The 17,044-nt window shown below is 44.4% G+C and overlaps 1 protein-coding gene across 1 annotated transcript in view; it reads right to left on the bottom strand.

The window, feature by feature from the left end:
• TTC39B (tetratricopeptide repeat domain 39B) overlaps positions 1–16,681 on the bottom strand; it is a 146,506-nt gene extending 129,825 nt beyond the window's left edge. The window contains exon 1 of the mRNA XM_045840566.1: positions 16,428–16,681. Coding sequence (XP_045696522.1) covers positions 16,428–16,469 — 42 coding nt within the window. The 5' untranslated portion in view covers positions 16,470–16,681. The remainder of the gene's footprint in view (positions 1–16,427) is intronic.
• Between the last annotated feature and the right edge of the window lie 363 nt (positions 16,682–17,044).

Here is a 17,044-nt window from a genome sequence, read left to right as displayed (position 1 = left end):
CTTCAGGAAATGCAACCACTTTACACTACTGGCCATACTCCAGTGTTGTCTATTAGCCCAACCATTTTTCCTTAGAGCATTTCCCCCACAGCTCAGGTGCTAGCCTCAGGTCCAATACTGCATTTAGCTGCCCCGTCTCCTTGGCCTCCTTTAATCTGGAACTTTCCCACAGCCATCCTTTGTCTTTAATGACACTAACATTTTTTGAGAATACAGCCCTCTTCTTTTAAAAATAGAAGCTTCTTTAATTAAAGTTTCTCCATTGTTTCCTCATGATTAGATTCAGGTTATACTACTACAGAAAGAGCACTGTGTCCTTGTCAGCTCATTTGTATCTGGAGGCAGAAATGTTCAGCTACCCCCCTGGGTAATGTTCGTTTCAATTACCTGGTCAAAGTGTTGTCCAATTTCTCTACTTCATAGTTACTATTTTTATCTTCCAAGTAATAAGGACTCTGTGGTGAGACAGTGAAAGACCAGGAAAATATCATACTCCTCACCCAAATCTGCCCAGAATCAGCATCTCTGATGATGGCCGCCCAGCTCAGTCTTCACTCTGACAGCTGAAACCTGACTTTCCAACACCAGCGCTCCCTCCACCTTTACCTGCCCGCCTCTGCCATTCCACCACAAGTAAAAGCCTTCCAGTCTCCCCCATTTATCTATCCAGTTCTATCATCAATATGGATTTCAAGGATTCCTATTTTTTAAAATTATCTATACTACTGTCCTTGATTGTTTTCACGCTCAATTTGTCACAAATTTGGCCTGGACTACTTTTAAATTTCTCACTGTTTATCCCTCTGAGCAAATTCTAATAGAACTTGCTTATTGTGAAAATTCTGTTTGGCAGAGAATCTTACAAGGTTAGGGCATCTGTAAACTTCAGCAATAAGACTCAATTATTTTTCGGATTCCCCCAGTGAAAACTGAGATGTGGAGTCATTGACTCACAGACTTGACCCACCTATCTATATGCATTATATAATGGCCTTAATTAAAATGAGAACATAGTGCAAATGAAGAACTGACAACACTAAGAAGCAGAAATACCCAGAGACAACAAAAAAGTCAACTGTACTAGAGTTTTGCTCAGTCACAAAAGAAATTTGAGAACTTCGCATAATCCACAGACAGGACCTCCTGTGAGCCTAACAGATTTGCGGCTATAGAGGAAGTGAGTTGACTCTGGGTGAGAATTAGGTTACATCCTTTAAGATACACCTGTGCAAGATCCAAAAGACCGAGGTCACTTCCCTGCCCCTTTCTAACTCTTCTTGCCATCGAGCAAGGCTGAGGAAACTTGTTTCAACAGCAAGTGCTCCAGCACCCATTCTCCAGCTTCCTGCACACAAAAAAACTGCAGGTTCAGGATCCCTGAATCACAGCTACTGCAAAGTGCTGTGAACTCTCATTTCTAGAATCACCAGCCACAGAATATGAGCACCTTCCCTAGTGGGTCAGTTCTTCGTGGGACTGAGGGTCATTCACAGAGGCCCAGCCTAGAACCATTCCTTCACCCTTTCCATGCATCTTGTAAACACCTAATTCCCTTCTTAAACTCTGCTGATTTAAACTACCTACAGCAGTTTCAGCTTCCTGCACTGAAACCTGACGGAGTGAGACAGATGACAGAGAAAAAACAAACAAGATAATACAGAGTGTGATCACATCTAAGAGGAAATAAACAGGAGGCGTAATAGAGAAACAGACAGGCTGCTTTGAAGATGGAACCTGAGGACAGCCGCACTTGGAACCTGATCTTTAAAGTGAGGATGGAAAGTTGAGAAAGAGCCAGTCATGTGAAGGGCTGGTGAAGCCTGCCAGATTGGGAAGTAGCTGTGCAGGAGCTGTGTGGTGGGAAGGAACTGGGCATGTTCAAGAAACCTGCCGGCAGCTGGATGGCTACAGCAGGGGTACCAATGGGGAGAAGGGCAGGAGGTACACTGGAGAAGCAGAGCAAAAGCCAGACCATGCAACCCACAGGAAGGAGTGTGGGTTTTATTCTCAATGTTACAGAAAGCCACTAACCAGTGTTAAGCAGGGGAATCCCCTGTATGGATGTTTGCACTGGAGCACTTGGGCTATAGAATGAAGAATGGATTGTAGAAGGCCAAGGGGAGGGTACTCGCCCAGCACCATGAGAATGAAAAGGTGCTTCATGAGTTGTGGAGCTGGCAGTGGAGATGGACAGAAGAAAGCAGTATGCAGTAAAAAGCCACATTCTGCAGGTGGTTTCAACAAGACTAGCTGATGACAGATGTGGAGCCAAAAAAAAGTTTATTTGAGGGGAACAAAAAGGGAAAAATCAAGAATGAGGCAAGGGGGGAGCTTTTTTTGTTGAGCAATGCTGTTTTAAATTATTCCCCCAAAGGCTGGTATTTGCTCTTGAAATTATGGGAAGGACAATTGTCCTCAAATTGCCATAGTTGAAATGTAACAATTTCCAGTCTTTAACAAAAGAATTCACTTAAGCACTCACATGTCCCTCAGCAGAGCCTAATCTATTGTCAAGTGAAATCTGCTTCCCCAGACGTGCACACCCCAAGTTCTGACTCGGACAGAGCTTGTATACATCAAAAAGGAGACTATCGTTTCCTCCTCTATAAACCACAAAGGGAAGTAAAAGAAGGTAAGTTTTAAGAAGAAAAAAAATTCTTTCTAAGCTAGTAGCTTTTACTTTTTAAATTTCAAATATAATTAGCAATATCATTAGACTTGTGGAGATTCACATCCTAGTAAAGCCATCCCTAGTATTGATGAAACCAGAAGAGGTTTGCTTTATGTCTGATGAAAAAGAACTCCATGAATCTCCATTTCTCTATTTTGAAAAGTTGGGAGGAATACCAAATGTCATTATTATTAAATAAGCAAATTGTTAGATGTGAATGCTTCAGGCTTCTAAAAGCATTGCATATATGAATTATAATCATCCTCCTTTCGCAAATGCTCCCCAGCTAGACTGCATAAGTCTTCTCTCCTGGCCCCTCTGCAGGGTCAGGGAGCTAGGGCTCCAAGAGCCCTGCCTGTCTTGAGCCAGTTCTCCCTAAGAACACCTACCACTGTCTGTATCTTTAAAACAAAACCTTCCTTCCCCAAATTAGATCTTAAATTAATATCAGCAAATGAATATTTAATATCAAGATGTTCAAAATAGCTAGTTGCAGTATTTGATACACTCTTACTATGACTCTTTCCTGCCCTATAAAATTCTAGCCATCAGAATGTACTGATAAAAAACAAAATCTAAACATGGTTGCTACTCAAATTAATGGTTGCAACTAAGTATAGTATGTCAGGCACCAGTTGCCAGGTCTACACACAGGGACTCTATGAGGTGGGCATCAGAATCTCCATTTGACTGATGAGAGATGAAGTTCACAGAAAAATTAAATAACTTGTTCAAGGTCACATTGCCAGCAAGTGGCAGAACCCAACCCATGTCTGCTAACCTACAAGCCCACCCAAGTTCTTTCCTCTCTCCCAAATGCCTTCCTAGGCACAGACATAGCAAACCTGAAATTCAGGGGTACCTGACAAGAAGCTAATTTTGTAGAACTCCTTAACCTACTTGAGACTTCAGCTATGATGACAGTCCCTTTTATTCAACTGTTAATGGCTTAGAAATGCAATTGCCTGTTCATCTTTCTAGCAAGAAGCTAAACATATCAGGTAAATAGTAACTGCCTTGGGGAATGAACTAGAAAAATCAGGAAAAACCATTATCTATGCACTCCTCACATCTCCTTTATTGCAAATGGGACAAATTATTCATTTCGGCGGGTAATTCACGAGGCCCTCAAGCCTCTCTCCTGATGATGGCACAGTGTAGGAGCCCAGTCAAGCACTGACCCAAATGTACCCTGCTCTCCAGCCTCACTTTTTGATACCTAACACTTTTGCTTTATCCCCATAGCTAGACTGTAAATTCATTTTTCATTAATTTAAATGTGAAGGTATATTGAGGTACAGGCAAACAGGCAGAAGGAATCTTTTTTTTAAATATATTTTATTGATCATGCTATTACAGTTGTCCCATTCCCCCTTCTCTCCCCTCCACCCTGTACCCCCTCTCCCACCCATGTTTCCCCCCTTTAGTTCATGTCCATGTGTCATACTTATGAGTTCTTTAGCTTCTACATTTTCCGTACTATTCTTGCCCTCCCCCTATCTATTTTCAACCTACATTCTATGCTACTTATTCTCTATACCTTTTCCCCCTCTCTCCTCCTCCCACCCCGCTGCTGCTAGCCCTCTATGTGCCCTCCATTTCTGTGGTTCTGTTCCTATTCTAGTTGTTTACTTAGTTTCTTTTGGTTTTGCTTTAGGTGTGGTTGTTCATAATTGTGAGTTTGCTGTCCTTTTACTATGCATGTCTTTTCTTTATCTTCTTTTCTTAGATAAGTCCCTTTAGCATTTCATAAAATAAGGGCTTGGTGATGATGAACTCCTTTCACTTGACCTTATCTGAAAAGCACTTTATCTGCCCTTCCATTCTAAATGAGAGCTTTGCTGGATAGAGCAATCTGGGATGTAGGTCCTTGTCTTTCATGACTTGGAATATTTCTTTCCAGCCCCCTTCTTGCCTGTAAGGTCTCTTTGGAGAAATCAGCTGACAGTCTGATGGGAACTCCTTTGTAGGTGACTGTCCCCTTATCTCTTGCTGCTTCTAGAATTCTCTCCTTCATTTTTACCTTGGCTAATGTAATTATGATGTGCCTTGGTGTGTTTCTTCTTGGGTCCAACTTCTTTGGGGCTCTCTGAGCTTCTTGGATTTCTTGGAAGACTGTTCCCTTTGCCAGAATGGGGAAGTTGTCCTTTATTATTTGTTCAAATACGTGCTCAATTTGTTGCTTTTCCCCTTCCCATTCTGGTACCCCTATAATTCGGATGTTGGAACGTTTAAAGGTGTCCTGGATGCTCTTAAGCTTTTCCTCAATTTTTTTGAATTCTTATTTCATCATGCTTTCCTGCTTGGTTGATTCTATCTTCCTTCTGGTCCACTGTATTGTTTTGAGACTCAGATTCCTTCCTTTCACTATTGGCTCTCCTCCGTGTATCTTCCTGCATCTCTTTTATGGTAACCTGCATCCTTTCATATAAATTGCACCCAAAATCAACCAATTCCATGAGCTTTCTGATCACCAGTGTTTTGAACTGCGCATCTGATAGATTGGCTATTTCTTGGTCACTCAAAAGGAGGAGTCCCGGGGGACTGATCTGTTCTGTTGTAAACATGTCTTTCCCTGTCTCTCCTTTTTTTTTCCGGTCTAGTCGCTCTTGTTACAGTGGGGGGCGGAGCCTTAGGTGTTCACCGGGGCTGGGCACCCCAGTTGCTAGATTGTTATGTTATATGTGGGGGCGGGGGCAGGAGCGGGGACGGGAGGGAACAATGGCGGTAGTTCCGTTCTCCTGGGCTCAGTCCTTTCTCTGGGATTCTGGGCTGGGAGCTCTGCCCTGGTCCACAATCGCTGCCTCACTGGGTCCGCCAGCCACAGCTTGCGTACTCAGGGTCCACTGCTGCATTCTTGCGCCCCGGATGGCTGTCACGCCAATTCGTGCCAAATCTTCCCCGACCTCCGCGCGCCGCTGACCCGCACCAGGCCCGGCCCGCCCGGCTCATCCTCTCCTACCAGTCTGGATATATGGGTCTACTTCAACTTCTTGGCTGTCCGACTTCCATTTAGATCAATCCTCTATCAGTTCTGGGTGTTATTCTATCTGTAACTTATTGTTGTTCTAATCTTGGTTGTGCAAGGAGGTACGGTGCGTCCACCTATTCCTCCATCTTGCCAGAAGTCCAGAAGGAATCTTAATGGGTGATGAAAATGCTCTTAAATTGACTGTACTGATGGCTGCACAACTCCATAAATTTACTAAAAATCACTGAATTGTACATTTAAAAGGAATGAATTTATGGCATGTAAATGACACTTCAATAAAGCTTTGCTTAAGTATACTGACATAATGCTAATAGATTCTAGAGGTAAATTCTTTCTGGTTGAGAGGATAAAAATATCACACTGTTAGAAAGCACTAAAGGGAATTCCTTGGCTGCTTTCTATGGGGGAAAAAGCCACCACCCTTTCCTTTTGGAACACCAAGGCACCTACATCCCATTCCTGCTGGGTACCATGGCACATATGCCAAAAGAGAAATATTTCTCCTTCTAAGCAGCCAAGAATGTTAAATAGTTATTGAGCACCTGAAAGGGAGGGAAGAAAGGAATGAATATCTGGAAAGGCTGGAGGAGGAATGGTACACCCAAGGGAGGCCTTAAATGCTAAAGAGAATTGGCCAAGAGAGGGAACAGCAGGTGAAAAAGCTGGGAAGTGAGCAAGGACTGACCTTTTGAGAGGAAAGGTATAAATGGGAATCTACAGCATGTCAGCATGGTTGATGCTAAAGATCAAGTTAGGAATGCAAACTCCTGGGAGCCACGCCAGACCTACTGAATAGGAATGGCTTGTGGTGAGACCTAGGAACATACATCTTAATAAGCCACCCATCCCCCTAACCCAACTCTCTATGCTCACCAACATCTGAGAACCACTGAGCTAAATCCAGAGCACGGCCTTATGTGCCATTCTAGCGTGTGAGCATAGTACCTCAAAGGCTGTGAACAGATTTTTAAGCAGCAAGGTGAGAATGGACTTGAACTTTAGAAAGAGCAGTCTGGCATAGCACATTGCTTTGGGGCAGAGCAAGAACCCCAGAGCCTCTTCCAGGGCCCAGGCATGCACAGGCCTTGTCATCTCCTTCACCTTTTAAACTCTTACGCTAAGTAACTGAACACAAACCTGCCTTTTACAGGTCAAATTCTCCAACTAACATCTAGGTACTCAGGAAAAAACTGTAAGAACAATGATGACATCCACTACTATTAAAAAGTGGAACTTTCCATACATCAAAACATTTGGAAAAGACAGAAGTTACCATACATGCTATTTATGTGTTGGTGGGCAAAAGCCATTTTCAAAAAATTAATGACACTGCCACTTCCCTTGCTGACAAATACTAATACTACTCTGCTTAAGCAGATGGCCCTGCGAGCCCCAGGTTTACGACTCTCTTCCTTCAGGGGGGGACAGGTGTAAGAACTGTAAATTTGCAGAACTGCTCCCACCAGGAGGCCTAGGGTAGCCTGACAAGTACCTTTACTGTCAACCATCAACATCCCACATCCTCAATAATAGTGCTAAGAGCCAGCATTTGCACTCCAGACACTAAACACGTTATAGGGCTTTAACCTTTGCCATAACCCTCAGAAGAAGGTTCTAGTACCTCCAATTACAGATGAAGAAACTAAAGCTTAGAGATATTAATTTATCCAAGCTTGTATATGAAGAAGCAGTATATACATCTGACCACAGAACTTGTATACCCCTTCACTGAATGTGCCACATGGATTTATATTTTCTCAGTTTTTGATGCTTATATGAGTATTAAAGAAATAAATTTAATTCATAAGGCTTACAACACTTTATAAACAAACCTACACATATAGCCCTAGAAATCACCTAGTACATCGGTCAGCAAACTTTTTCCATGAAGGACCAATAACTGTTTAGACCACACAGGTCACACATCTGTGTCCCCACTGCTCCACACTGCCACTGCAGTGGGAAAGCAGCCATAAGCAACACCTAAATGAATGGGCGTGGCTGTGTTCCAATACAACTTAATTTACAAAAACAGGCAGGAGATGTGCAGGCCACATTTGGCCTTCCTGTGAAGTACACTGTCCCCTGACCCAGTGGAAAGGGTACTGTATGTAGAGTTAGCACACTTGGCTGATAACCCTGATTCTGTGCTTGGGTGAGCTGAATGACCTTGGGCCCATCACTTCCTGACTGTTTCCAGGGTGTGTACTTCTGCAGAACTTTCTTCTCAACTGAAGAGTTAAATAAGAGCAAAAATAAGGTTAAACTATATTTGGATACACTAAAACATTTGTGGCAGATTCTTCAACAAACCCGTAAGAAGAGTAACAGCAATGCCTTAATATGAAGCATAATGGAAAAGAGAAGTGGCTTTTAAGAGTACATCTATGTGCAAGGTGCTTTGTAAAATAGAATCTTATTTCATCCTCATCACCAATATTCCCATGTTATAAATGAAGAGCATTAGACTAGTTAAATAACATGCCAGAGGTCACACAGTAAAAGAGAAGCCAGGATCTAAACCCAAGCTGGCCGCTCCTCAGAAGCTCAATACTGCTCCGTGCTGGGTCTGTTCTTGGCCAACAAATACTTGGTCATTGATTTTGCACAAATGATGACATAGGAGTGCTTCTGAGAGAAGGTTCTGGAGTCAGGCTTCATTCCCTTTAGTTCTGAGTGAAAGGACTGTGACTCATGAGCAGAGAAAAGCCCAGGAACCCCTGAACTCTAGGAGAAAGTGTTCTAAAGAAGCAGGAAATGAGAAAAGGACTGAGGAGCCCCTCCGAGAAACCCAGCCTGTTCCTACTGATCACACCAGAGTGGTGGTGGGTCAGGGTGTTTCTGTGTTTCAGAACTTAGCAGAAGGTAAAAGTCTATGTGATGAAACATAAGCCGATGGAATTACGCAAACGTGTCTGACTCGTTTGTCTTCTTATCCACTGCATTGCAGTGTACAGTCACTAGTTTAAATCTGTTCTTTGGAAATGGGGTTGGGAAAGAAGAAAATGAAACCAAGAAATGTGACCATCATTGCTTCCTTTACTAAGAAAGAGAGGGAGGGAGGGAGGGAGGGAGAGGGAAGGTGGGGAAGAGAGAGAAAGAGAAAGTAATGGGAAAACATTCCACAAATATGGAAGTATACATGTGGTTGGTTCTCTGCTGTCAAAATAAGAAAGAAAAAAACTCCATAACTAAGGGTTCAAGGTCTATTTAAACCTGGTGGAACACACGCAGCATTGCTCTCCTGCCTCAGCCACCTAACTCTCACACACTCTGCTCCAGCACAATAGCCTTCACACTTCGTCCACGCCTGAGCATGTTTCCTCTCCTGCTGCCTCTGCCTCCTGGAACGAAGGTGTGATCCATCTGCTCCCTCACGGCCTGCTGAAATTCCACCCCTCAAAGTCCAGATCAAATGTCACCTACTAGATCACAAATGTCAAAGGTGAGAAGAACTTCAGAAACAGATCATTAGTATCAATTCCTTTGTGTTACCTATAAGGAAACCAAGGCCCACACAGGTTAAGTCACACAGCTGGACAGCTGCAAACCAAGTCCTGCCCTGGGTAGGGACATGCCCTCACCATGATGCATCAGTGGCAGCCCTGTGAAAGCTCTTTTCTTCTAGGCACACCAGGCCTGCTTACACTCTCTCTGGACTCTCTCCTACACTTCAGGGTAGAGTTGTTTGCTGGTGTCCACATTCCTGACAATCTGCTCCAGGGGGGTCAAAACCATAACGTTACCCATTGTGTTATCCCAGTACTTAGCTACCCTCGCATATAGTGGGCCTTTGGTGGGCTGTTAACAGTCATTGGACAAACAAAACAAAACACCAGAAAACCACGTGCCTCTCCACCTCCGGTGTAGAGTCCCTCCAATCAGCCTCCATGCACACTGCCAGAGACAGCCACCTACCTACACTGTGGATCTTTCCACATTTCTCCTCAGCTTAAAACTTCAAATACACACACCATGATAGCCACATTCTGACATGAAAGATGTGGAATGGCCCTTCCTACCCTTCCAGTATGGCTCCCTGACACCCAGAGCACCGTAAGCTCTCCCTCACCTCCATACCTTATGCCTGCTAGTTCCTCTCCCTGAGAGAAACTTCAAGAATTCCTCCATGCCCAACTCTTTTCTCTGTTCTACTTATCCTGCAAGATTGAGAATTTCTAAAAAAAAAATGACCTCTTCCAGGAAACCATCCTTGATGACCCATCCTCCCCCTGTGAGATGTCCTCCTTTGAGCTCCCAAACCACCCCTGCATCCCTCCTCAGTAGATCCCAGCATGGACTATTACTCCTATTTGTCTACACATCTGCCCCCACCCCCCTCAGTTAGACCATAACTTAGGATGAGAGCTATATTTGCCTCTCCAGGACCTACCACAAAACCCAACACATTAAACTCACTAAAATCAATAATTTGTCTCACTTACTAGTTATAATCAGACCCAACAAATATATGTATCATTTCACTAAAATATTTAAAAACATGCAGGCCTTATGTATATGTCAGAATAATCAGCAACACACTCAAGGGGACATGTACCCAGATCGCAGCAGAAAAACATTTACTACATACCCACAGTCTTTAAATAAAGAACTTAAGATGAATAATGGCATGATGAACTGCCAGGCATTCAACACCTGAGAAGTCCCTGTGAAGAGCTGTTGTGACCCAACCAATTCAGCCAACTAGCCAGAGTGGCTCTGAGTACATGACCAACTTCCACGAAGCACAGGTGGAAGAGGGGAGCAATGGGTGCCAAAAACGACGTGACAAAGGAAAAATCTCCCCTGGCAGCCTCACAAGTGCCCCAAAAGTCTCCAGGTACTCAACCTCTGTGAAGTGAGCATACAGTGGCTCCAGGAGACCCAGCTGAGATGGCCACTGGGGCACCTGGGACTGTGGGCTAGGGAGCTGTCAACAGATGGCTAGATGGAAACCATGAGCCTCACAGAATTCTCAGTATCAGATTCACGCTGTGGATAATTAGCAATAGCACCCAAGGGCAGGGAACTAAGATAAGAAGGTAAACTAGCTGACTCAAGGAAGAAGTAATACCTGCCCAGAGAGGCATACATGCACTACTAGACTTGAATGAAAGGAAGGGGGTTTCCAGGCATGGAAGGAGGGAAGGGAAAAATGTGGGCAGCTTTCACTGAGAAAGTAGCATTCCAAAAACAGATGGGATTTCAAGAGATTCAAGATTGAACCTGAGCAGGAGTTGAGGTTGATGGTAAGTTGATATTATTTTTTCCTCTCAGTAACCTGAACACCCAATTACAAACACTTTTTTTATTTCATCCACTCATAAAAAATAGCCATGCTCCCTCAATGAGTCACAGTAAGCCACAGGGTTTCTTCTGTGTGATGTCTGTCCCCATCCTCTACACTTCTAGCTCCTCCCTGCTTCCTACCCTCCCCATCCCCTTCACCCTCAAACAGCATCCCAGGCCAATTCCTCGTCTGTGTTCTCATGGAGAAGTCCCTCAAATCTGGCCTCCTCTTCAATCCCACAGCTTCTGCTCCACTTCAGGCCTGACCACCTCACACATACTGTTACGACAGCCTCTTGCCCTTCCTGTTGCCATCTCCACAGTCTGGCTGTGTCAAGTTCACCAGATTCATCTTCCTAAAATAAATAACCTATCACATTTTCCCCATTAAAAAATCGTCTTAAGGATGTCAAGTAAAGCATAGGGAGTACAGTCAATAATATTGTAATAACTATATATGGTGCCAGGTGGGCCTTAAAAAGAGCAGGGGGACCACTCTGTAAAGATATGAATGTCTAACCACTATGCTGTATACCTGAAACTAATACAAAATAATATTCAAGTAAAAAATACTTTTGATTAAATTAAAAGAAAAAAGTCCAGATTCCCACATTTTTAGGAGCTATAACCCAAACCCCTTAGCATGACATCCCAGACATTGTACCATGTGATATAAACGGGCCTCACCAGCTCTCCTTCCCATGGCCAAATTCCCTGCGGAACCCAGGTGGGCTCTCATTCCCACCCATCTCAACTTCCACCCAGGCCTGAGCCTTATCCCTCTCACTCCTCCCAGCACCATCCTGCTCACCATTCAAGCCCCAGTTCAAATACCATCTGTTCTTTAAAGTCTTTGCCAGCCCCTAAACCAAGGTGGTCAGCCATCGCTATTTGCACCTGCTGTCCTACGGTGATTACTGAAAGTACGCCATTTACTCTCATATCCTGCTATGATGATAAATTGTATGGCCCTCCTGTATAAAACCTACCCGGCCCAAAGACAGAACTAGTGATTTGTATAACTGTGTCTTTTGCTACAAAGTGTTCCTTCAAGACAATGATGCTGCCTTGCCTTAGTGTGCACTTACGGCATCTAAAGACTGTTAGCACCTAAGAAGTGCTCAAGGAACACAGGTGGAATGAAAGAATGAAGCTGATCCTTAAAAAATTGTCGCAATCAATCTGATCTAAACTGCATCTAAAATTCCAAAGAAAAAGGTTTCTAAATCAGAATTAGACCTAAAAAACCCTAGGCCAAAAAAGCAGGCCATGGAAACATTTTGTCACATAAGCCATTTCCTTCCCTGATCCAGTGTTTCTCAATTTTTTCTCACTAATGACCCCAAAGAAGTCTTTTTAGACATTTTTTCCTAACTACAGCCCCCATGCAATTTCAATAGCACAGACATATATCTGTGCTTCATACAAAAATGAGCAAGTACAAGTTAATACTTTTTGTTCAATAATAAGTTTGAATGACTAAATAAAAATTTTAAGTTAAATTAAAATTTTAAAGCTATTAACATTTAATTCTATAACTGTATTTGAGTAACTTTTAATGTAATTTTAATATAAAATATAAATGTATCAATTTACATATGCAAATTACCAATTTCTGCCTAATAGAAATAAAACCAAATTTTTAAAAGACATTAAAAACTGTTATTTTTCCAGAAAAGATAAAACAATTAAAAATTATCTTAAACATTACTTTAATGAAATTAACTCTTCTTTCATATGAGAAATAATTTTTAATTTAACTAGCTGCTAGATAATCATTCAGATATTGATGGTATTGTCTCTTTTTAGTACTTCCTGACATAATTATTGGTGGACTGAATAATTTTAATAGGATTAAATAATAAAATATAAACAAACTATTTTTTACTTAATTCCCAAATCCCAAATCACACAAAAGCATGGAGGGCCAAACATAAGCAAAAAAAGGAAGCTAATGGTAGCCCCTAAGTATGAGGAGGTCACCAAGAGAGATTCAACTTCAAGATCAAGTAACTAATGGTCCCTCCAGCCACAGTCATTTATTTGCCATAGGTTCGTAGTGCTGACCTTGCATAATTTCTGTATACCTTTCATGAACTTGATGTCAAAGTTGCTTGTGTAATTCCCAAGAAAACCCAATGAGGTAAATCTAAATGTTAAGAAATAAGATTGTGGCCCTAGGTGGTGTGGCTCAGTGGATTTAGTGCTGGCCTGCAAACCAAAGGGTCACTGATTTAATTCCCAGTCAGGGCACAAGACTGGGCTGCAGGCCAGGTCCCCAGTGGGGGGACACGTGAGAGGCAACCACACATTGATTTTCTCTCTCTCTTTCCTTCTGTCTGAAAGTAAAATAAACAAAATCTTTTTATAAAAAAGAAAGAAAGAAGATTTTGTTAACCAAGCTTTGAAGGACCACACACCACTGTAAAATGTAAGATGTTTTTATCCCCCTTCAGAATCAATTTTTGCCACCCTTGAGATTGTAAGTCCTGACCTCTGTAGTCTGACATTTACCCTCCTGGAAAAAAACATCAGTTTAACATCATATCCCACAGCTACCATAAGAGCGCCTCTACTACCATCATCTCTTTGGTTACACTGAGAAAAAAGGGATCCCCATAGTATTAGCCTTTCTCCCAAAAAGGAGTCCTCCTCCTCTCCAAAAGCACAGACTTTCAGAGCTAGAAGAACACTTAGGGCTCATCCAGACACTCCTTCATATGAGGAAACTTAGAAGAGCCCTAACAGATTGAGAGACCTGCTCAAAGTCACCAGTTATGGACAAGGTACCTGTCTGCTCAGTTCACTGTTGTGTCTCCAGGCTAGCACCAGGTCTGGCACATAAGATCATCAGATGTTTGCACACATCATAAATGAATGACTATGGAGCAAATTAGTGAAAGAGCTGAGAGCCCAGTTCACCTAATTCCTAGGCTACTACTTTTCCAGCTACACACTTTTACTTCCTTGGAATATAAAAATTAGCCACAAAGATTTCAAATTAAGTGTTTAAAAAACCTCCCAGCTGAAATAAGCTATTTTAGTTCCCACAACCAGTAAAGTTGAGGAGCAGTCTTGTTCACTCACGTGTAGAGCACTTCAGCCCACTGAAAGTTAGGGACTTTCTACAAATAAGGGTACCCAGTCTATAAGGGTATCCAGTCTAACTTGCTTACCCTGCCTTGAGCTCTTTTCTCAAGTTCTTATACATGTCATATCTCCCTATCTTGAGAACCCTGGAGAGCCAAAACTGTGACTTCTCTTTCTGAGGCACCTACCAAGTTTGAGCACAGAGCAGATGTTCAATAAATGTCATGAAACTTATACCAAAGGAAACAGTGCACCATGTCTTACAAATGTGGATTTGGCATGAACCAAAAATTATGTCTGTACTTGTACTTAGCTGATCTCTTAGGACCAGTATATAGCGCCTAACATGTAACAGGCACCTAATAGTTATGAAATTTAAAAAGTGAATGGAAGATATGGCAAAAAACAGAGGAATTATTAAGCAACATTTCTTCTGCTGTCATTCAATCATTCAATAAATTATGTATTCTCAAGTGTCTGTGTGCCAGGCACTCTGCTACTCTGAAACCCAACTTCCCCCACAGCGTTAGAGCCCTTCTCCCTAGCTAATCCATCCCAGTATGTCAGTTCATCTTGCAGGCAATGGCATAACTAGGGTGGCCATATGTATCAATATGCCCAGGACAGTCCCAGTTTACACCTATAGTCCAAGCATTAATTATTAATGGTATCCCCTTTCTCTCTCAACAATACCCTGGTCTGGACAATTATATAGCCCTAAGTGTAGCAATTCTTTTTTTCAACAAGCAGACTAGGGATTCAAAATTTCACTCCACATTTAGTAGCTACTCCTGGTCTTGACTCCTAATTTATAATATGGGCACAATACTGATTAAACTAAATGGTTATATGGAGAAGCAACTGGGGAAAAGGCTAGAACATCAGATTGAGGCCACACTGTACAAAGCCTTGCATGCCAAGTACATGGATACTTAATTCAATACACAACAGGGAGCCATCAAAACCTTGGCAACTAGAGTGAATGTATGGTCAAAGCACCATAAAAGTGTTACTACCTTGTTTTTACAAAAAAAAAAAAGAGCTAAGGAACGAAAAACAGCTCATCTGTGACATACCAAAGACAGCCTAAAGCTATAAAGATCGTCACAGATGAAAACAGCAACAAATGTAATACTTCATCATTTGCTTTTACAGGTGGTTTAAAAGTTTCAACAATAAACAGATGGAGTTGAGCAAGCTCTAGTTCATTGGTCTGTAGTCTTGGTGCCTTCATTGAAAGACACAAGCTGTGAGGAAGGTTCTGGACCACCCGTTTTGCTCTCTTGTCTGTCAGTCGTGTAAAGGTTCGGTTTTTGTTTTATTTTCATTTTAAAAGCTATATTTAAAACATAGTGTTCATTGTCAGGAGTTTCCCGACACTGAAGAAATGGATGGGAATCTTAACACGCCTTCTCCAGATATTCCACTATTGCATCATTTGAAACTAAGCCTCTCAGGCGGCGACTTGTAAAATTCAAGTCAGGTAAAATGGCAGCAGCGGCAGCAGCAGCTGTGGGTACTGCTGCTGCTGCCGCCAGCCTCAACTTCAGGCTCCAGAGAGCGTCTCTCCGGAGCTGCCAAGTGCTGAAAAGAAAAGCCTATAAATCAACAGGTCCGGCGCGCCCGGCCGAGGGTGCTCAGACTCCCGCGCGCCCGCCCGAGGAGGAAGTGGCTAATGGCTCATAACCAGCTGAGACCACAGGATGCCGGCTCTCGGAGCGCCTTCTCTCGGTCTAGACCACCGACATTGGGAACCTGCTCGGGAAAGGCCCGGGCCCAGTGGACGGAGGGGACAGGACCGACACCCGGGCGGCGGCTGCTTCGGTTCCCTCGCGCTCTGGCCCCTGGGCAGCCGCTGCCCTGCCGGCCCGTACAGACACCCCTGGGGCTCCTTCCTCCCCTGGGTGTCCCCCTCCTCTCACAGACTGTAAGCCTTTCTGTCCTGACGCCAGGAAAGTAGCAGAGAAGGTGAGACTCCCAGCTCAAGACTCGACTATAAAAGCGCCGGACGGCGGGTGTCAGGACTTCGGGATCAGACCTCCAAAAGCCTCGCGTCCGAACGGCCCCGAACAGCTCAGTGTTGCGAGCCCCGCGCTACCGCGCCCTCGCACCCATCCCGCCGACCGGACGTAGTGTCCTCCATCCCCACAACTCCACGGAGCTGGCGCCCCGAACCTCGGAGCCGCCTCCGCTCCGAGAGCCGCGCAGACCCTCCTCACTCTCGCGCGCGAAAAGACCTCCCAAGGACGGGTACACCCACCCGCAGCCCCGGTCTCTTCCTCCCGGCGAGAGGCTTCACGTCCCGAACTGGGACCAAGGGGGCGGGACCTTGGCCATCCCCGCCAGGCTCCGGGGGAAGTGCCCGCTCTCCCCACTGTCCAGTACCTCGTCCGCTTCCAGCTCAGCTCCGTTGCCTACGAGCGCCATATTCCTCCTCCGCTCGCCGCTACCCAAAAATCAAGTAGGGAGCTTAAACCCAATCTCTTTTCTCCGTTCCGGGCTCAGACCAGAGCCGGTGTAGGAGGAAGGGGGAGGCCCCGCCCTCCCGCCGGATCCCGGGCGGGGCCTGAGCGCCGCTTAGAAAGCGTTCTCCCCGCCCCTGGCGCCCGCAGACCTGCGGAGCATCCATTTCCCGAAGGGGCGCGGGTGGCCCTCCTCGCCGTAAGCTCCGCCCTCACAGGCCTCGCCCCGCCCTCCCACGAGGTTCAGGCTGGTTCAGCCAATCAGGTTCCTGCAACGGGTCCCTGCCCTCGGCCGGCAACAGCCTGGGACCCCCACGTAGGAGGGGTCATCCAGTGGGCGGGGGTCACCTCGCACAGAAGACTTCCAGGTTGGCCCACCGTACTTAAGTACCTAAAGGTACCGGCGGCTTCCAACACTCTGCAGAGGGTTGTTGATCGCCCTGAGCGAAGAGTGACCGGTCGACAAGGCCAAGGTCAAAGCCACACTACCCCGAGGCCTAAGGAGCGTCCGTCCACCTTGTCCTTGGGCTGAGGCCAGTC

Source organism: Phyllostomus hastatus, unplaced genomic scaffold (genome assembly GCF_019186645.2).
Source record: "Phyllostomus hastatus isolate PE091 unplaced genomic scaffold, TTU_PhHast_1.1 phas_contig_34, whole genome shotgun sequence".
NCBI lineage: Eukaryota > Metazoa > Chordata > Mammalia > Chiroptera > Phyllostomidae > Phyllostomus > Phyllostomus hastatus.
Note: the sequence above shows the minus strand (reverse complement) of the source record. Positions and strands in the feature narration are given on the sequence as shown.